The 23344-nt window shown below is 35.8% G+C and overlaps 1 protein-coding gene across 7 annotated transcripts in view; it reads right to left on the bottom strand.

The window, feature by feature from the left end:
* DIAPH3 (diaphanous related formin 3) overlaps positions 1-23344 on the bottom strand; it is a 544053-nt gene that overhangs the window by 225539 nt on the left and 295170 nt on the right. For all 7 annotated transcript variants that reach the window (XM_051850009.3, XM_051850008.3, XM_089303626.1 and 4 more), the window contains one exon: positions 18227-18466. In XM_051850009.3, the coding sequence (XP_051705969.3) occupies positions 18227-18466 (240 nt within the window). The remainder of the gene's footprint in view (positions 1-18226; positions 18467-23344) is intronic.

Here is a 23344-nt window from a genome sequence, read left to right as displayed (position 1 = left end):
AGAACCAAACATATCAATGGAATTACAAATTCAGTTTCTACTCTGAACATATTAAGTATAATTCAACATATGTCTAAGTATCGGTGGACACAGTAATATATAATTTTGAAAAGTAGGATAAAAATGAAGAAACTTAGTTATAATCTCAGTTCAAATATTATTTTTGTTTGGATCAATTGGAATCTTTCCTGAAGATTGTTTTTTACAAATAAACCTGAGAATGTTAGTCAGATCTATAAAAGTGTATTAGATAAGGCCAGCAGAAAACTGAAAAAAATAGTTTTTTCTTGTATGATCAAGAGCTATCATAAAACCTGTGTTTGGTTTTATGACAAAATCTTTATATGAATGACTATACCAGGACTACTGTTCCTATTGTACATAGGCAGCAACTCACTTGGCACCAGTCTGCACTCTTCTTTACCAGGTTCTTTTCACAAGAAACTAGACAAATGACAGGTATGGAATGATGATAAAGCACCATCCATTTCTAGAACATGAAAGGTCTGGAAAAAGTTACTCAGTAATATTTTGTAACTAGCTAAACAGCCAGTAACTGCTAGGATTGGTATAATCTTTGCAATAAAAAAGCAACCAATTGGATCATTCCTGATTAGTTATTTATGGCAATATGAATTCAGCATTACAACTCTGGAACACAACATAGTTCATAGCATCTATTAGTTTAACAAATTGTTAAGTACTCAGGACAAACATGGTTTCAAGTTATGTAGTGACAATGTAAACCAAAAAAACAAATCAGGGATGAGGATGCTCTTATGGTTACTGAAAACAACTGTTTAGCAACCAGTATGTTTTTTATCAGTCTAATATTACAAAACATACTTAGTGAATAGTAAACAGCAAACTAATTCTCCCCTCATTTCAAATGTGTATTTAATAACTGTGAGTTTGAAAAAATAAAAAATCAAACTTCCAAATATGTAACTTTAAAATTAAGCCTAATAAATGATAAATGGTTCAGATAAGCATTTTGTTGATAATGAATAGTGTCTCATTTACAAATATTTTGTGACTCTAAGCCCGAGGGCAGAGCTTCTTTATTTACAGTCTTAAGTTCTTAGGAAAAATTTTACAATGCTGATAAGGAATTCCTCAGGTTTAAACGATTTTGTTTTCTTCCTCCCTTTCCCAAATCATAAAAAAAAGTCTTCCAAAAGTATGAAAGCACCACAAAATGTATTTATCAAAGTCTATTTGCTCTTCTTTCATTTTCCAATAAACATTAACAATTAAAAAATCATATTCTATTTCTATTAATCACTCATAATCAGTTACTGAGCTAAACCAAGAAAGAAAGAGGGCAATAGTGTTAATTTTCATAAAAATAAGGAAAAACTGAAGCCCACTTTGTGATGCTAACTCTTGGGAATAACATGAAACTAAAATATTTGCTTTAAAAAATTTGTTCAGGTTACACACATGCTTTATTTAAATTTCAACAGACATTACTTGACAGAATGCGTTTTTGTATTAGAGTCAAGAGATTTGTCTTACTGATGAGTAATCATCACTGTTAAACAGAATTTTTTATTTCTGTGTTGTTTTTTTAAGGTATATTTAATGTGTTATAAATGTCAAATAAACAAAAAGATGGATGGAGTTTCTCCAACCACTCTGTTCATTCCAGACAAAATAATGTTAAAAGCAGATCCTGTAATAAATCATGGCCTACTTGTCAGTCAGGAGCAAAATTCTCTTATAGATACAATGCAAGACTTTGGAATATGTTTAAGGTATTCGTTACAAATTTGGATGGCCCTTAAAAAATATTGTGCTCTTGTAGTCACAAGGGAAAATGTTCTTAAAAGGAAAACTAAGTGGGGCCAGCACTATGGCGTAGCAGGTTAATGCCCTGGCCTGAAGCACCAGCATCCCATTTGGGCGCTGGTTCTAGTCCCACTGCTCCTCTTCCCATCCAGCTCTCTGCTATGGCCTGGGATAGCAGTAGAAGATAGCCCAAGTCCTTGGGCCCCTGCACCCACATGGGAGATGCGAAGGAAGCTCCTGGCTCTGGATCAGCGCAGCTCTGGCCATTGCAGCCATCTGAGGAGTGAACCAGCAGATGGAAGACCTCACTTTCTGTCTCTACCTCTCTCTGTAACTCTCTTTCAAATAAATAAAATAAATTAAAAAAAAAAAAAAAAAAGGAAAACTAAGTATTTGCTCGGTGATCCTTGGTGATCCTCAGAATCCAAGGAACTTAGTTTTTGAACAATGAAATGTTTAACTTAAAAATATCAGGAGCAGCAGCTCTGGATTCCAGTTTCCTGCCAACAGAACACTGACGTGTTGAAGGCCCAAAAAATTGGGTTCCTGCCACCCACCTGGGAGACCCAGATTGATTTTCTTAGCTTCTAGATTCTGCCTTTTGAAGGCATTTAGAACCAACCAGCAGATGGGGGCTCTCTTTGTTTCTAATATAAATTTTAAGAAAATTAAAGAGTATTGTCAAATTAGTAACTCTTTTCCTTACCATAATGTTACTATAACCTAAATTTGTATTAAAGTAGCACTGTGATGTTGAAGACAATGGTGAATACCAGAAACAATACAAAAGTATGAGAATCTTATAATGGCCCCAGGAACATGCTAGATGACCCCAATTTCTAATATTAATTCTGAGGATGACCAAGTCTCACTGCTTGGTGCTTTGTTATGACGCAGGAACTAGCAAGATAATATATTCTACAATAGGCCCTTAAAATACACAACATCCCTGTGAAGAAGAAACCAGCATTATATACGTTACTAAGTGGAGAAAAAAGAAATTTAAAGAGAACATGTAGATTACCCATGATTACCTCTCACTTATCCGGTAGAGCTAAGATTTGAACCTACATCTGTGCAAATACAAAGCACTTAACCACTTTAAAATATAGTTATGCAAATAGTGCTGGGAAAACTGGATTTCCACATGCAGAAACATTAAGACCCCTAACTTTACACCTTACACAAAAATCCACTCAACATGGATTAAAGATCAAAGCCTATGACCAACACCATCAAATTATTAGAGAACATCGGAGAAACCCTGCAAGATATAGGCACAGGCAAAGATTTCTTGGAAAAGACCCCAGAGGCACAGGCAGTCAAAGCCAAAATTAACATTTGGGATTGCATCAAATTGAGAAGTTTCTGTACTGCAAAAGAAACAGTCAGGAAAATGAAGGGGCAACCAACAGATTGGGAAATATTTGCAACTATGTAACTGATAAAGGATTAATGACCAGAATCTACAAAGAAATCAAACTCTACAACAACAAAAACAAACAACCCACTTAAGAGATGGGCCAAGGACCTAAATAGACGTTTTTCAAAAGAGAAAGTCCAAACGGCCAACAGACACATGAACAATGTTCAGGATCACTAGCAATCAGGGAAATGCAAATCAAAACCACAATGAGGTTTCACCTCACCCCAGTTAGAATGGCTTTCATACAGAAATCAACTAACAACAGATGCTGGTGAGGATGTGGGGAAAAGGGACACTAATCCACTGTTGGTGGGAATGCAAACTGGTAAAGCCACTATGGAAGACAGTTTGGAGAGTCTTCAGAAACCTGAATATAGCCCTACCACATGACCCAGCCATCCCACTCCTTGGAATTTATCCAAATGGAATTAAATGGGGAAAAAAAAAAAGAGCTGTTTGCACCTCAATGTTTGTTGCAGCTCAATTCACAATAGCTAAGACATGGAATCAACCTAAATGCCCATCAACAGTAGACTGGATAAAAAAATTATGGGATATGTACTCTATAGAATACTATACAGCAGTAAAAAAAAATGAAAAATCCAGTCATTTGCAACAAAACGGAGGAATCTGGAAAACATCATGCTGAATAAAATAAGCCAGTCCCAAAGGGACAAATATCATGTTCTCCCTAATCTGTGACAACTAACTGAGCACCTAAAAGGAAACCTGTAGAAGTGAAACAGACACTATAAGAAACAATGACTTGATCAGCCCTTGTCATGACTGTCAAGGAACAACTTTCTATTTTATTCCTTTTAGTGTTTGTTGTTGTTGTTGTTCTACTATTGGTTGAACTCTTTAATTAACACAGTTATTCTTAGGTGTTTAAATTTAACTGAAACTAAAAAGCGATCCCTGTTAAACGTATGAGTGAGAATAAGAGAGAGAGAAGATATACAGTTTGGCACATGCTCACTCGGACATACCCCTATTGGTTGAGCTAAAAACATGCCAGGGGATTCCAAATCAATCTCACTAAGGTGGCATGTACCAATGTCATCTTACTAGTCAAAGTGATCAGTTTAGTTCATAATTGATCACAATGATAGGATTAAGTATCAAAGGGATCACTTAAACAAGACTAGTGTCTGCTAATAATAACTGATAGTATTAAAAAAGAGAGACCGATCCAACATGGGAAGCAGGATACACAGCAGACTCATAGAATGGCAGATGTCCTAAACAGCACTCTGGCCTCAGAATCAGCCCTTAAGGCATTTGGATCTGGCTAAAAAGCCCATGAGTGCTTCTCAGGCATAGAAAGCCAAGACACTGTGGCAAGAAAAATGACCTAAATGAAAGATCTCTGTGAGTGAGATCCTAGTGGAAAGAACAGGCCATCAAAGAAGGAGGTATCTTATTCTGAAGGGAGAAGAGAACTTCTACTTTGATTATGGCCTTGTCTAAATAAAGTAGGAGTTTGTGAACTCAGGAGGCTTCCATAGCCTTGGCAGCTCATGACAAGAGCCTCTGGTGATTCTGACATCATAAATAGCAATGTCAATTGTTAAATCAACAGGAGTTACTGTGCACTTACTCCCCTTGTAGGATCTCTGTCCTTAATGTGTTATACTATGTGAATTAATGGTAAAACTATGGCCGGCACCACAGCTCAATAGGCTAATCCTCCACCTGCGGCGCTGGCACACCAGGTTCTAGTCCTAGTCGTGGTGCCGGATTCTGTCCCAGTTGCTCTTCTTCCTGTCCAGCTCTCTGCTGTGGCCCAGGAGTGTAATGGAGGATGGTCCAAGTGCTTGGGCCCTGCACCCGCATGGGAGACCAGGAGAAGCACCTGGCTCCTGCCTTCAGATCAGCGCAGTGCGCCGGCTGCAGCAGCCATTGGGGGGTGAACCAACGGAAAAGAAAGACCTTTCTCTCTGTCTCTCTCATTGTCCACTCTGCCTGTCAAAAAAAAAAAAAAGATAAAACTAGTACTCAAACAGTACTTTATACTTTGTGTTTCTGTGTTCGTACAAACTTGAAATCTTTACTTAGTATATACTAAGTTGATCTTCTGTATATAAAGATAATTGAAAATCAATCAATGAAGAGGGAGTGGGAGATGGGATGGTTGCGGGTGGGAGAGAGGTTATGGGGGCAAAAGTCGCTATAATCCAAAAGTTGTACTTTGGAAATTTATATTTATATATTGTCTAGTTTATTATTCCTCACCAAAGGAAATAAAACTCTCAAAAACGCTGTGGACCAAAATGGAAGATAACAAATGAAGACTAATGCCTCTTAAAATACAAAATTCTATAACCTGCCAGTTTTAGTCTGGAAAGCCTCTGAAAGAAGACACTGTTGGCGCCGAGGCTCAACAGGCCAGCGGCGCCGGCACACCAGGTTCTATTCCTGCTCGGGGTGCTGGATTCTGTCCCGGTTGCTCCTCTTCCAGGCCAGCTCTCTGCTGCTGTGGCCCGGGAGTGCAGTGGAGGATGGCCCAAGTTCTTGGGCCCTGCACCCACATGGGAGACCAGGAGAAGCACCTGGCTCCTGCCTTTGGATCAGCGCAGTGCACCGGCTGCAGCACGCTGGCCACAGTGGCCATTGGAGGGTGAACCAATGGCAAAGGAAGACCTTTCTCTCTGTCTCTCTCTCTCTCATTGTCCACTCTGCCTGTCAAAAAAAAAAAAAAAAAAAAAAAAAAAAAGACGACGACGACAGTCTCTGCCCTGGGAGCATACTTAGTTCTAATAGCATGTTATCTTTTCTATTGTTTTATCTTTGAAATGAATAAAATGCCATCGGAATTACATCTTTCATACAGCAAGCTATATACATATATATGATAGATTACTATTAAGAAAATATTGTAATAATATAGTTAGAAGAAAAGATATCTATAAAGTTTAATCTTCAATGGATTTCCACACAAGTGTATGGTAACATCATATCCTATATCAAATCCTTTGCAGAATAAAGGAAATTGTATGTGCATAAAATAGCTTCTCTAAAAAATATGTTAAAGGAGCTACATGAAAATGGTACATGGTAAATTACTGAAAAAGGCTATATCATATTAGCTCAGAGAGGAAACTCAAAAATTCAACATACTGGCACAAATCCACTGGCAAAGCCAACCATCATAATAGAATAAACAATGTTATTCAATGGGTCAAAGTACACTAATATTTTTATATGATCATTTTGCTGGTAAAATTTTTCAAAAAGTTGGTATAACTCCAACATGGATGACAATAAAAATATTGAAATGAAGATGTAAATGTTGCTGCGGTAGACAATGATAGGGTCATCAATCATTTATTTCACTTTATATTAAAGAGAGACGAATATTAGGTAAATTAGTAGGTAATATAAACATTGGACAAATAACTGATGGTACTCATATATAAAATTTATATTAATTGCTTAATTTTCATTTAAAAATATGAGAGGTAAATCATTAAACAGCAAGAAAAAAATTATTTTTTTGACCAACTATATTAGCCCCTTTCTCCAAACACATTTTAACCAAGACGACCTAATCATAGCAGGGTTGCAATGAGACTGGCGCTTTCCTATGATGCTGCAGTTGTATGCAAATCAGTAAAATACTCTAGGAAAACAATTTTCAAAAAGATTATAAAAATATTCTTGCTTGGAGTAACTTCAAAAAGCTCACTAGCAGGAGAGCAATGTTACACCCGGGTTAAGTCACCACATGCGACCCATCCCCTATTGGCACCGGGTCTCAGTCCCAAGTGCTCCACTTCATAAACAGTTCCCTGCTAAAGTGCCTGGGAAATGGTGGAAGAAAAAGAAAAAAAGGCTATCCCTGTAGCATAGTAGGGTATGTCTCCACCTGAGCACCAGCATCCCATATGGATGCCAGTTTGTGTCCTGGTTACTCCTCTTGTTTTGGACTGGGAAAGCAGTAGAAGATGGCCGAAGTACCTGGGACCCTGCATCCACACATGAGACCTGGAAGAAGGCTCCTTGCTCTTGGCTTCAGATCAGCCCAGTTCTGGCCATTAGGGCCATTTGAGAAGTAAACAGCGGATAGATCTCTCGTTCTCTCCCTATCTCTGTCTGTGACTCTACCTCTCAAATAAATAAATCTTAAAAAAAAAATAGCCCTAGGAACTTCAAAAAAAATTGCTGAAATTATTGTCGAAAGCTATATGAAACTAAAGTGCTTAGAGTATACTTAAATACTAATACTCTTAATACTAAGAATTTTTCATGAGAATGATTAGTAAAAAATTACAGTGAACAGCTTAGTTCATTAATACAAAATGGGTCAAATTCATCAATTTTAAAACCTTTTTTAACCTTGAAAATTTTTGAAGACTTTTAGCATTAGAAGAAAAAAACAGAAAATAGAGAATACTATTTCTACATATTCTTTGTTCTGTATACACAATTCCTCTATTACTAATATTCTGGGACTAGTGTGGAACATTTATCACAAAAGGCATTCCAGTGTTGACAAGTGATTGTTAACTAGAGCCCACGGGCTACATTAGGGCTCAAAATTGCTAAAAATACTCACATGTAAGCTTCTGTATAGACTTACGTTTTCAACTCACTTGGGAAAATACCCAGGAGCACAATTACTAGCTAGATTGTTAGATCGGTGTGCCGCATTGTAAATGTCTTTTGTACAAAGTGAATATATATTTTATATTCCCACTAGCAATGAATGAGGACTCCTGTTACATGGCATCCTCACCAACATTTGCTGTTATGTTTTGGATTTGAATCATCTATTGTTTTAGTTTGAGCATTTTAAGAAGAAAACTCTACCTCCAAGCTCTTAGAAACCTGGCTTGTCCAGCAATTAAACTGACATTATATAAATAGATGAAAGGTATAATACTCATATAAGGTTTATGTGGCTTGGGTACCTGAACAAAGAAGCAGTAAGAGTCAGTTACTTGCATAGTGGACTGGACAAAAAAAAAAAAAAAAAAAAAAAAGAATAGCTAGCTCTGAAGAAGTAACTAAATTACATGGGGAAGCTTAAGAGAGTTTTTTTTTTTTTTTTTAAACAAATTCTGCATAGAATCTTGTTGATTCTAGTTCTTGTCCTTAAAGATAGATGTTGCATCTTTCTCACACTGGGAAGGCATTTCCACAAATTTTCTGATTTTTAAGAAACAGCACAAAGGTCAAGGTGATCTCTTTGCACCTGCTCTTTTTCATGCATTTTTAATTTAAATAGTCAACAAGCTAAAATAGCCTATTTTAACCCCTTCATAAATCTTTGGTGGGGTTTACCTATTTTCTTCATTTTTAATTTTTTTAAATAAAATTTACTTAAATGGCAGAGTTAAAGAGGCAGAGGCAAAGAGCGAGAGTCAAGTCTTCCATTCGCTGGTTTACTCCCCAATTGATTGTGAAAGCTGGAGCCGGGCCAATCTGAAACCAGGAGCTTCTTTCTGGTCTCCCATGTGGGTGCAGGGGTCCAACCACTTGGGCCATCTTCTACTCATTCCCAGGACATAGCAGAGAGCTGAATCAGAGTGGAGCAGACAGGACATGAACCACTGTCCATATGGGATGCCGGCACTGCAGGTGATGACTTTAAAGCTATGCCACAGCACCAGCATCTAATTTGGTTTTGTTGTTTAAGAGTTTTGATATAATTTGAAAAAAAAAATGGTGCTTAAGGAACATGATTTTCAAGTATTTACTGTGTGGCTTCTCTGTCATGTAAGTTTTTAATGAAATCCAACTTAACATTGTTGTATCTAGAGTCATTGCCCATATTTTTTTGCTACAGCTTGTTATCTTCTGTGAAACATGTAGCCTTGCATTTAGTATTTAGGTCTATGGCACATTTTGAGTTAGTTTTTGAGAAAGATATGAGGTCTTTGTCACTTTATTTTTGGCATACAAGTGTTCAGTTGTTTAGTATCTTTTCTTTAAAAGACTATTCTTTTTCCAGTAAATTACCTTTGTTTCTTTGTCAAGGATCAGCTGTTATATGTATGTTGGTATATTTTTGGGGACTTTATTCTGTTCCTTTTTTTGTTTCTCTCCAACCCCACAAAGTTTTAATTACCATAGCTTCATACTAAATCTTGAAGCAGTGTCAGACTCAGCACAGTTTCTCTTCAAAATTGTGATGTCTATTCTGTATATTTTGCTTCTCCTTAAAAACTTCAGTATCAGTTTGTCATTATTCACAAAATATCTTGCAGGGATTCTAATCAGGGCTCGCAAATCTATAAATCAAACTAGAATTGGCAATTTAAAACTGAGACATCCATTCCATGAACATGGAATATCTTTTATCAGATTTTCTTTAATCAAAGATTCTTTATACAGATCTTGTAGGAATTTTGTTAGACTGATACCAACATGTTTCTTGGGAACACAGGAAGAGATATACTGCTTTTACCATTGTTGGTATATAAAAAACAATGGACTTTATATCACCTGATATCCTTAAACTTTGTTAGAATTAATCCAAGGATGTTTTTCATCAATAATTAGGGATTTTATATACATATACAATCATTTCTATAAATGAAGACAGAATTCTTTCTGCTTTCCCAACCTGAATGTTTTATTTATTTTTCTTACTGCTTTAGCTAGGACTTCCAGTAAGATACTGAATAAGAATGGTAAGACAAGAATCATTGTCTTGTCCTTGACCTTAGGAAAAGGGTATCCAGTTCCTCACCATTAAGGATGACACTAGCTCTATGATTTATGTAGATGTTCTTACCAACTTGAGGAAATTTCCCTGTATTCCTAGTTTGTAGAAAAGTTTTCATCATAAAGAAGTGTCCAATTTTGTCAAAAATCCCGTTTTGCACATATTGATATGACTTTGCTTCTTTATGCCATTGACACGATGGCTAACATTGTCTTTAAAAGGTAAAATTGCTTGGCCCCAAAAATGAGTTAGAAAGTGTTCCTTTTGGTCCTATTCACTGTGACAAAATGTATAGTATTCATTTTTCCTTCAAAGTTTGGTAGAATTTATTGATGAAGCCATGTGGACTTTTTTTTGTTCACCACAGATCCAATTATTTGAATAGATATACGACTATTTGGATGGATTTCTTCTTGTGTGAGTTTTGTAATGTAACTTGATTGTTTATTCAAGGAGCTGGTTCAATTTCTCTAGATTAGCAATTTTGAGGAAATAGAATTATTCACAATATTCCTTTACTGGGGATTTTCAAATGTTTATAGGAAAATGTGTATTACAGCTATAGAAATTAACAAAAGATCCTGTTAGATCGATAGTCCTAGAGAAAAATATGACAAGAGTTTAAGCCTGGAGTTATAGTCCAGTTGGTAAAGATATTCCTAGAAACCACAAAGAAAACCACCACAAGTAGGCACTCACATAAAGTGCTGATTTACTGTTCACTGCAAGGAACTGTCATGTCCCATAGTAAGCTCTGATGGGAGAAGGAAACAGACTTTTTCAAGACTTTACTCTGAAAACAGCTGCAGATTCTAAATTACTTCAGGTCAGCTTACACATATGCACTAATGACCATCTTTCTGACATAATATTGACTGACCACACCTCCCCCATGAGTCTGCACATGACACATGAAGTTATTTGATTTCACTTGCCCCTGAACATGTATACCTAATTATACCAAGGAATCGAAGTCACTATGTAAACTTCTCTCTTTTGATTTGCTTATTAGCTTTGTCCATATTGTCTCTAACAAAGAGAAACTTTCCCTTGCTCCAGAGCCACATTTTTCAATCTATTGACTATTTTCATTGAAAATAAAATCTCCTCTCTGCTATTTAGTATGAGTAAGATTATTTTGGTCAACATGAAAAATCTGATTTCAACATTTTTGGCATCAAAACAATTCTGTGTTGTAATTCTAGTATTTCCATCAACTTGTAAATTTTATTTATATATTTATTCATTGAAAGACAGAGTCACAGAGAGAGGGGGAAAGTCAGAGATCTTCTATCACCTGGTTCACTCTTCAATTGGCAGCAATAGCCACGGCTTGGTTAGGCCTAATCCAAAGCCAGGAAATTCCAACCAGGTCTCACAAGTGGGTGGCAGGAATAGAAGTACTTGAGCCATCATTTATTGCCTCCTTGGCACATTAGCAGTAAACTAGATTGGAAGTAGAGATAGGACTAGATACCAGGCACTCTGATACGAAATGCTGAGCACCCAAAATGCACGTTAACATGCTGAGCTACAATGGGTGCCCCTCTAGGAATATCTTGAAGTCCTTTTCAATCATCTTTTTCATTAATATCCATGGGAACACTTATCAAGACTCCTCTCTTTGACTTCTGACATGGCTAACTTTTATCTTCTCTCCATTTTGTTAACTAGCTTAGCTAGAAGTTTATCATTCTTATGATTAACAAGCCAGTTTTGTGTTGATTTTCTCTATTAACTTCCTATTTTCAGTTCCATTGATATCTTCTCCAAATGTTTACTCAACATTAGATTTCATTTGTTCTTCTTCTAAGTTTCCTAAGGTGAAAGATTAGATCATTCTTCTTATCTAATAAGTGTATCCAATGACATAAATTTTCCTCTAAGCATTTTTATTCCATGTAAATTTTTAAGTTCTATTTTCATTTTGATGACTAATATAAGTAATTATATTCATTCATTTAAATATTTTTATTTTTTGTAACAAATACAGGAACTTCTGAGTTTCACATTTAAAGGGCTTAACATCCTGGTGTATCTCAAATGATATCTTTCAGTGTTCACTGTAGTGGTAATGGATTTATTAGGTACTATGTTCCAATGCTGGAACTAATTCAAAGCCTATATAAAACCATTTCACCATTATACTCTTCTGGCCCTCTCGAACAAACATTCACAAATACTATTAGTCAAGGTACTCTTGGATAATACTATTATATGTTTTGTCTTGATTTTAAAAATGCAGTAACAACTCAGGTTCTTGATTAAAAAAAGAGGTAAGCAGTAAGTCTCCTAGAGTATTAGTAATGATTTATAAAATATATTAGGAGACCGAACTAAATCAGGAATGGCAGGCAAGATTCGTCTTGGCTGCCACCTCTGATGGATGGTAGCTGTCTACATGAATAGTGCTGAAAAGAATTTGGAGCTTGGATGTTTGGATCAATGGGAGAGCTGAGATGACAGCACATAAGCAATACACTGGTAGTGCCCGAGAAAGCTAATCTTTGATATTACATTAAAAGTATTCTAATTTTCAATGCTTTGTAACAATTAAAAAACAAAGGTGAGATGAAAAGAATTTATCAAAAACATGACTTAATAAAGACAAACACTTCTTAGAAAATGATACAGATAAAAATCTGTCACTGAATGAGTTAAGAGGGGGGTTAAGTTAAGTAGTTTCATATTGCTTTGGAAATCAGCATTTCTGTGATTTAATTGGCTGAATTTAAAATAAGAGTGGCATTTGTTATTTGCAAGTCTTTGGCCCATAAATACTTTACCCTCAAAGGGTGCCAAAAATCTACTAGTATGATTTTTGCCAATCTGATAAAGGATAAAAATCCTTCTGAAACACACTGAATGCAGATGGAACAATAGATTTGTTTGGCAGAGCTCTTTCTTAAAAATAACTTTATAGAGTGAAGGAAAAGTGATATGTAAGGATCAGAATTGCAGAAAAAACAATTCCATGTATTCACCTATGTGACTGTAACAGGCAGATATCAAAACTCTTCAAATTCAAGGTAAAGACCTGAAACATGACTCAGGACACTGTCCTTCAACTTATTTCATCACTTCTACTTCGTGCCTGGAATTCTTCTGTTTTAAAGTCTTCATTTTCAGAATTACGCTCAGCTTGGCATAAAAGAAAAGCAGCAGTTCTTGGAAATATTTTTACACTCATCCTTAAGGAAAGAAGTAAGAATGTTTATTTTTGTTTTGGTTAGTTTTTTTTTTCCAGTGTTTGTTTGTTGTCCCAGAGGACCAATTGGAGATTTTCCATATTGAGATACATAAATAGAGAAGATGAAAGATAAGTGGTTCTCAGCATTAAAATCACCCGAGGAGCTCTTAAAAAAAAAAAAAAAAAAACACTAATCAGGATCCACATCTATACATTATATGTTTAGCAAACTGGCATGGGGGTTTACTCTGGTATTTTTTTAAAGGGGGCTGCAGGCTGCAAACCATGCCATCCAAGAAAAGAACTCTTCACAATTTCCAAAAGCCACTCACTATCACTGGTGGAATGGTGGAGATAGAAAGAAAAATGGAAATCCAACGGTTGTTGTTGTTCTTGTTCTGTAAGTCATCTCCATCACAGCTTTGGTGAAGTTATTCAACTGTTTGTTACTATGTGCTTTTAAACAATCAAAAAGATCTGACAAAAAATTCATGCAACAGTAAAGAGAACTTAGACAAAAATAATGTTGCTTGCCAATGCACACCTCTGTAACACCTAACTCCTACTCCACAGTCCCATTACCAAGTTGTATCCTTTAATGGCTTCAACTGTGAGATGAACTCATTCCATGTTCTACTGCCATTGAGAATAAAATGCTTCCTACAAAGATGTAATATGAATAAATTTAACATGGAATCAATAGTTATGTCTGTAATCTTTCCAAAGAAAACAAATAAATACTGATTTAGAGTTAGTAACTTCAAAATTTATATCTATCTTCTCAATATAGGAAGTCAGTTTATTTAATTACCTAAAGCACAAGAGCTTCATGATATTGTTGTATTGGTCAGCATGATTTGTTATTCAAAAGTCACACATCACACTAGACATTAGCAAACATCATTAAACACACGTTATAGTCATTGTGTGTAGACTGCTTAACATCTACTTCTTGAATTTATAAATAAAAATTATCTCATATTTCAATATAGTGCTGAACTTCCACAGTTGGGTCATTGATTGGTAAGATAGAATGCTGATCTACTTGAATGAAAAACAAACAAACAAACAAACAAACAAAAAAAAACTCCACTCTACCAAGAGATTCTCTTGGGGAAATACCTTGTACACTAACCAGATATAAATCTTCCCCAGTATGCATTTAGGTCAAACACATATCTACCACCTGGTGGTTAGATTTCCAAGGACACAGATTAACATTTAATCAATAGCAGGTCCATTAAAAAGAATATATATAATCTCAAAATTGTGCTACCCATCTTTTACCTAAGTTTCAGAACTATCTATGAGGATATTAGGAATGACAAGCAGTCCCTCCCAATTTTTCTATATGCCTTACCATTTATCCTTTCAAAAAGTCAAGCCAGCAGAAAGTGAGAGACTTAACTCTATGTTATCTGAACCAGTAGCAGCATCACTTTCCTGAAAAGCACATTACCTTACCATGAGGGTATTCACAGAAAAGCAAGGCCTTAAGAGGTCCCAATTACACTGGGGGTGATGATAGTAGGCTTTTTAAACAAAGATCCTTGAGAAACTGATTCTTTAACTGTTGTTGATAAGAAATATATGCTTAACACCACACTTTCCTTTTAGAAAGATACATGTGCTGTCTTGTGAAGTTCAGCTTCAGCTATTCAGAGAAATCAGTATTTTTAGCTCATGAATTTTCGTGAAAGTGTATTTCACTTTAACCATCAGAAAGTTCTGTATGTACATATCAACTTCAATTGTTATTTACATCTTAAAAATGTATTATAAAGTTTTCTTTGTATCTCATATCTGACCTTTATATTTGCCACATCAAATCTTTAAGATACAAAAAAAGCAAACAAATCCTTTTCTGTATGAACTGAGATATCATAATTAGTTATCCTGATTACCAATGCATACAAAGATGGAATACTACTAAAATTAAACTATAATGTTTGTAGAATTCAAAATGCTTCTACTTATTTATAAATAATGTAGACAATTTAATATGAATCCATGCATTTTTCATATTTGAGCTAAATTTATAAAGGGCATTTAATTGTAAGGATTTTGGATATAGAATGCTAAATGTCATATAATTACCCAGCATGTTTTAGCAGATTAAAATATTTCTCTGACTGTCTACTGTCAAATAAATATGGAATTCCTTTTGTGGGGGTTTATCATCAAACCAAATGCTTTATACTCAGTGTGAAAATTCAATCACAATTGTCAAAGATCAAGCTGCTTCTTCTGATAAGAAACATGATGAGATATCATCTTGTTCAATATATGCTTTCAACTTGACATGTAGGCTAATAAAAAATACAAAGTTGTAGTATTTATTTTGTTTCTTGCACACCAGAAGGCTCCTAAAAGGGATGATCAAAATACCCAGTATCATTGCATGAAAATGCAGTCAATTCTTTATCTGGAGACAGATTAACTGGTTTGTAGACTAACTATAGTAAAATAACAACAGCACGTACTGCATTTGTAAAAGACTTTTAAATTCCTATATAGCAATGACTGTATTTCAATGAGAGGATGTCTATTTTCAACTACACAATAAACTTAAGACACCACATTCTGTCTTTTGCACTGACTTTCCTTCATTCAGCAGCTATTTATTGAGTATTTACTAAGTACCATGCACTGTATGAGGCTATTCCACTTCATTAATCAGACACCGTCCTCTGCCAACAGCTCTCTGTAGAGGAAGGCATGAGGGAGGGCATATAGCCAAATTTTAAGAGCCAACTTTATTTTTGAGATGCAAAACCTAAAAAGGAACAGACACTGTGCACTTGGGAACAAATGCCAGTAGAATTGCAGCTGTGGACTTAACTTCTCCCCCACTCTTTCCTCATCCCTGTATTCCTTCCTTTGCTTCCCTTTTTAGGGAAAGCCTGAAATTGGCAGTCCTGCTTTCCTCCTCCTTTTCTATCCTCCCAGCGCATCAACACCAAACTCTAACAATTCTCTAGAGGTTCTTAAATTTGCACACCTCCATCCGTCCCTTCTGTCATCCTATCTCAAACCCCTTTTGCCAACACATTACCTTGGAACTGTATAAGCTCAAAACATATTAACAGTTACAGAGTGGACAACCAAATATTTGCTAGATAACTGGAAAAGGCACTTCAATCAAATGCCCTTTAAGGTATTAGGATTAAAATAAAAAGAAGCAATAAACAACAAAACTCTAAACTCATTTCCTTTTGAGCAAACTGTTTCAAACATGTCAGGGACACTATTTCCCTCCAGCTGGCAAACCTAGAAACCTAGCAGTTGTCTTGGATCCTTCCATCCAATCTATCCTGTATTATCTTCCCCATCTAACATCTCAGGTCAAGTTCCTCTTTCACTCTCCCAAGTCATGCTCTGCAAGTCAGCTTACCATCAAGTATCTCCTTACTAGTACCTAGTACCCCTCTAATTAGGTGCTGTCCATAAAATTTTCTGAAATCACAGAACCATGCCGTATTTATGGTGCTTATATGTATGGACATTGAGAACTCAAAATGTAGCAACTGTGATTAAGGAATTAAATTTTTTTATCTTAAATTTTAATTAAGTCTAACTTAAATCTTCATGCATGGCTTCACAGCAATGGTACTGGACAGCATAGCTTAGTAACCACCACTAAATTGCTGATGATATTAGCTTTTTATAAAATATGTGATCACATCACTTGCCTTAGACTAGAACTAACATGTCTACATCAAAACTCTACCTCTGAGAAGGACATTCAAGACTATTGATGATCCAATCTAATTTAACACCTCAGTCCTATTGTTCCCCTATTCCTGTCCCTTCTAGACTCCAATACTAGTAAAACACCCTTTATACTCACACATACTACATTATAAGCCTTTATGTGAACCGCTGACTCTTGCTTAGAATATCTTCCCTTCTCATCCTCAAATTTCTATTTCTTTCTGAATATTTACTCCCTTGTAGCTAAGCTAGCCTCTCTGGTTGAACTCCGCAGCCTCAGCTTTTTCTATTTAGCTCCATTAAATCACTTGACCAGAATTAGTGGTTGATGTGTTGGAAATGTGAGTTCCATAAATGCCAGGTAAACATTAGCCTAGGCACTAAAGAGATGATCTGGTAAATCATTTAGCCCAGAATTTCACCCTAAGTCAGTGCTCAATATATGTTGTAGGAATTGTGTCACTCGATCAAATATAGCAGCGTAAGAAAACAAAAACAGGAAAATAAAAAGATGGAAATGGGAGAGAGGAAAAACAAGATACTGCTACCAATGGAAGGCCAAATTCAGGGAAATTTTGTAAAAAAATACAGTGTAGGCACCAAAAAGTGATTATTCAGTAAATGCAGAGTTAAAACTGAACTTGTTTCTCAAGTTCCTTACCTAACTGGCAATAGCAATAACCAAATTCCTTAATCAGGAAGTATAGATGTTATGAGGTCAAGAATGAGAGAAAGCTTTCCTTGTGATGTGTAACTCAGAAGAATTTGTTGTAAGCAGATCAATAAAGCATTACTATGGCCCACTCCTCAGCAAAGAGCTCTGTTACATAAAACATTGAATGCATTTGCTCTTAAGGAAATTCAACCTGTGATAGAATCAAAGAAGGAAAAAAAATCTAAACGTAACAATTCTCATATTCTCTAAAATTAGATTCTGATAAAAACATTTCAAAACTATCAATGACTTATAAGGAATATTTGTTCCTAATATAATCACTTTCCCACCATATAGTCTTATTATTCTCTCCTTTTAGACTGCTTACAGAAATATGTAGAAACATCTAAATAAATTAAAAATATTAATGTCTATCCCAATTACCACCATATACATGTACCTGAACTGAAGAAAGACTAACTTTAAATGATATTTTAATGTTCTATTTCATTGGTTTGAGAAGGCACAGGTTTATGATATATTTTTGTTATTAAATGAAATCTGTCAGTTGGATTTGCAGATCAGAGAAAATTAATATTTGGATTTAGTTCAGAGGTTGAGTAAATTAGCTCAGTTCACTCTAAGTTTGACTTCATGGTTCAGTTCAAGTTCTTGATAATGAGCACATCAAAATAAAAATATTTAAATAATGTAATCAGGGCTGACATTTAAGAGTAAGTGTTCAGGCAAATACGTGTTTTTTAAAAACAAACTCACTTTACAGAGGGAGCTAAGGTTAAATCCGAAGGTTTGAGCATTCCGGGAGCCGGCATTCATGTAGTTTCCCATTAGCAATACAAGTTCCAGCAACTTGCTGAAGCTTTTGCTCTTCTTTATCTCTTCACAGGCAGTACTGACAGCCATGATGTCAGGTTTGATGTTGTTCACCTGCTCTTCAAACTGAAGCTTAAAGAGAATAGCACTGAGCCGTGGCCGTAGTCTCTTCACATTGCTCATCTGATTGAAAAGAAAATAGCAGATTTCCTTTAAAATGCATGGTATACTTTAGTACTGTACGACTGCAAGTAATCTGGGATGATTTATTGGTATGACAGTACCAAAGAAGCAATATGTCCCTAAAACTGATGGCAGGAAGAGAGAAAAGCATTGCTTATTTTTGTAAGGAATCCAGAATCATCCTCAAAAAGAAAATTAACAATTTAGATGCCTAATGAAAAGAAACCTTTTAACATATAAGAAAGTTTAATTAAGAAATAAACATTTGTTTTTATCTAAATTTTAAGAAGGTCACAAGATACACAAGGCACAAATTATAAAGCATTCAAATCATTAAATAATCTTTGTTCAATACTGAAATATACTGGGTCATGTTTAAAACATATTCAAAAGGTCTAAAGAGGGTTTGTTTTCTTCAAATAGCAATTGCTGTCCTCAGAAGCCCTGCTGACTAACAGTATGCGTTAGATAGGGAGTAAATAGGTCCCAATTTGTAGTAAATTGACTTTCTTCAGAAACACAGGAAAGTAGAATGACTCCTGGCACATACTAAATTAGCAAAATCAGAGGTAAGAAATGCAGGAGTAGCAGCCGACAGAAATAGTGCAAAGCCATGGGTCTAGCACATGCCAGGTTAACCCTGTTAGGGACTCTAGGTTTCTGCTGGGAATGTTGGCTGTTGAAGGTGTTAAAAAGAACACAGGGGCAAGTTCTCACCTTTAAGCTCACTGTTTTGTCAACACACATAAAAGGAATAACCACTTACCTCTAAGCTGCAGTCTTACTTGCATTTAGCTAGATATGAATTCCCTGACCAAATTCATTGGGAATTTTAGACTTAAACATCTGGATGGGGTAGTAATAGTAAAATTCTTGAAGTCCAATAGTTACTGTAATAGCAAAGATAGTTTGAGGGGTCAGGGGTTGTGGCACAGTGGGTTAAGCAGCTGCCTGAGGCCCCAGAATCCCATATGAACACCAATTTGAGTCCTGGCTGCTCCACTTCTGATCCAGCTCCCTGCTAAGGTGCCTGGGAAGGCAGTGGAAATGGCCCAGGTGCCTGGGTCCCTGCACCCACGTGGGAGGATGGAGTTCAGGCTCCTGGTTTCCACCTGGCCCAGACCTGGCTCTTGCGGCCATCTGAGGAGTGAGCAAGCAGATGGAAGGCTGATCATTCTCTGTAACTACCTCTCTACCTCTCTCTGTAACTCTGCCTTTCGAATAAATAACTCTTCAAAAAAATAGTTTGATTGCAGGCCAGGGAGTGGTGGCGGGGGACAGAGATAAAACATGATAGGCTTAAAATAAGGACTACTTCTTTTGATCACAGATCCTAAACAAAAGGCTGCAGCACTATCTGAAGATTGGAGGATGCCAGATACAATGAAAATCACAACTGTTCAAGATGGCAGTTGCCTACAAAATGACTGGTATTTAAAATAAAACACACTATACAAAATATGTTAGCTGATTCATTGCCAAACAATATAAATATCCAATTTATACCTAGCATTCTTTCCAGCCACTTGATATATTAAATGTTTGTGTGTATGCAAGCAAGGCTTTATGAGCTCAAATAATGTAGTTAATAAGGAGTCTACTTTACAAATAAGCAATACATTTAAATTCCTTGAGTTCAAGGAATATTTTCAAATTCTCCTATCTAGCAAAAACTTTTTTTTTTTTTTTTTGCCCCTGGAAGACTGAAGTATTCTAAGCTCAACAAACACTAATGTAAGAGTTTTACAGAGTTAATTAAAGTGCCATAAAATTGTAAAAAGACAAAGGGTTAACCTATTGGGCTACCAATTCTTTTAGGGCATGAATCATTGTTGGTGGACACTGTATCTGCAGCACAAAGAGTGAAGCAGAGCTTACTTCTCACAAGGCAAATTGATTTGTCTTAAAATACATTGAATCTCCTCAAATGGATTAACTTCCCTGGATTTTTTCTTAACATTAAATGGATCAAATGGGAGATATCCATGTTGCACTGGTAATATGAATATTGTTCTGTTGCAATTATGTGTCTATCCTTTAGGGTAGTGAGATGTACAAAAGAATGCACTATTAATGGCCATTCAAAAGGTCTATAATGGGCCCAAGGCACCTGTATTTGGTCAGTGCCCTTATTCGGGATTATGAAGTCAGGTGTCTGCCACTTTGAAACAAACATGAGAAGGAATTCTCCGGTAGCACATGAAGAACATTATTATTATATATTAATGCACTATTTCATGCACAAAGAGGAAAAAAACCGCTTAAATGCCTACATTATACCGTCCCAAAATATTAAAGCTTTCCTACTGACAAGCTAACCATATGTAGCCAGCATAAAGTAATTAATTTTCCTAGAAAAATATAACCTAGATTTGTATGAGTAATGAGTCTATCTGGCACAAGGGACAGGTACATTGAAAAGATATAGAGTAAGTCTGTGATATAATGCACACCAAAGTGCTACAAATTCATACACACACACACACACACACACACATACACACAAAACCCTGACAAAGCAAAGTCAGGAAAAGGGACCTAAAAACAGCTTGGAACAATACTTCTTAAAATTTTTCATATTGTTCTTTCTTCCAAGTTTACGTAAATTAATATTTCAACAGTAATTAAATAAATGTATTTTAATTAATTACTGAGCTGGAATAGAAACTGGGGAGATCTAGGGCTTGTTCCTGCACTATTTAGCCATATAGGATCCCCGAGACAAAATTGTTACCCTTTTAGTTAAGGGAAAAAGCAGTTAAGGCATTATTTTAAAATCTAAATCTTAAGATCTAGGTAATAGAAAGTTCCTTTTTTCTCATTTAAATCCATGTATACTACCTCAGATGGAATCAAATTTACAAAAAAAAAAAAAAAGGTAGGAAACTATATATATATTTCATATACACAGGAAACCTAAACAATGTTTCCTCATCCTCACCACTTCCTATATTCTATCAACACTGAGGATCCACATTCTGTTCTCCTACTAAGGAAATTTCAACTCTGATTTGGCTGCCAAAATCTAAACTATATGCAAAAATGGAAGTGAGAGTACTCAAATAATATTCTGAATGGCAACAGAAAGTCATTAAAAAGAAGAAAGGATTATAGCAAAAGTAAACTGCAAGTTAAGAGTTAGAATATTAGAAGAAATGAGAATTTTACTTCTTACAGAGGTACACTTCAAATTTATTGTGAAGGAGTCTCAGCATATATGTTTAATTCCAAAATGTGTGACAATGATGAGTTATAATCTGAAAGTAAATCTTAGGAACCAAAAATACTTTGATTTCACTTTTGTTTTCTCTTAAACAAGGAGCAGTGTTCCTCTACCTCCCTTACTGTACCATGCACAGATGTTACAGGACAAAAGGAAGAAATCTTAAAAACCAGCACTGGTGAAAATCAAGTAAGCAGTAATATCCAGTACTCTAAGGGTAATTTTTACTTCAAAATATTGTTTGATGGAGCAGCAAGAAAGTACAATGAGAAGACCTTTAGAAAATCAATGAACAGGCAAGTACTGATGGGGCCCTCCCCTGGTGCTGTAAGAAGAGAAAGTCTTGGTTAGGACACTGTAACCCTATGACATCTTTCTTTCCATCTGTCTTAATGGCCCCAAAGGATAAAAGGTCCCTGTAATCTCCCATAGTCTCATTACAATTATCCCTTTTACATAATTTTAATTTTATCCTCTATTCTAATGAAGAAAAATCAACTTGTTATTTTTCCAGAAACTGTTCATCACCTTATCTAGTTTTCTTTAAAATTTCTTTTACAAAAGAAAGTCTCAAAAATCAAAATATTCACAATACATTGAGATTTTCTTTTACCCCATCCTACTATGCAGACTAAATATAGGTACACCTCAAAAGATATTTTAGTATTTGCTCCACCTTTTTGTTACTTTCCTAAAATAATTACAGAACTTACCATTCATTTAACCTTTGAACAGTAAAGAAACCTGATTGAAAAGTTATTAGCTTCAGTTTTACTTACTTTGTAGATACCTAATTATAAGAAATAATGGAACAGAGTTTCAGGAATGGTAAACGACTCATTCAAGTTACATGTTAGTAGAAAGTGGGCTAAAATGTAACCTGCTGCTAACCAAGTATGCTTAACACCCAAAGCATCACAGTGTGGAAATATTCACACCTTGAAAATCGTATGGTACTCAAACTTCCTCTATTATGTTTTCTTTTTTCAAATTCTTTTGAAGATTTATTTATTTATTTGAAAGGCAGAGTTACAGACAGAAGCAGGGGGAGGGAAGGACAGGGAGGGAAGGAGGGAGGGAGAGAGAGAAAGAAAAGAAAAATGAGAATATTCCATGTACTGGGTTTATTCCCCAGAGGGCCTCAGTGGCCTGTGCTAGGCCAGGCCTAAGCCAGGAGCTTCCTCTGGGCCTCCCACATGCGTGCAGAGGCCCAAGCACTTGAGTCATCCTCTCCTACTTTCTCAGGTGCATTAGCAGGAAGTGGTGCAGCCAGGACTTGAACTGGTGCCTACCTGGGATTCCATTGTCAATAGACCACAGCTAAACATGCTACTCCACAGCATTGGCCCCAGAGTATGTTTTTTTCCAAGAATGAATTTTGGAAAGCTATTAAGTAGCACAGTAAACAGAGAATAAGGCTACATATGAGCTCAGCCTGCAATTATCAAAGAATTTATTTCATTTTTCCCTCATATACACCAACTACTTCCTATTGAGTTGAATTTTCAATACTTCCCCCATCTACTTTTGTTGTTCCTCCACACTACACACTAATAATACGTCCCTATTAGGTAACTCTTCAGTTCAGTGGGAGAGAGAAAAGAATATGAAAAAATAAATGTATCTTTGTGAAAAACAAGAGAGTACTTTAAGAA

This window comes from Oryctolagus cuniculus, chromosome 9, assembly GCF_051225735.1.
Source record: "Oryctolagus cuniculus isolate XC-2025 breed Fujian yellow rabbit chromosome 9, ASM5122573v1, whole genome shotgun sequence".
NCBI lineage: Eukaryota > Metazoa > Chordata > Mammalia > Lagomorpha > Leporidae > Oryctolagus > Oryctolagus cuniculus.
Note: the sequence above shows the minus strand (reverse complement) of the source record. Positions and strands in the feature narration are given on the sequence as shown.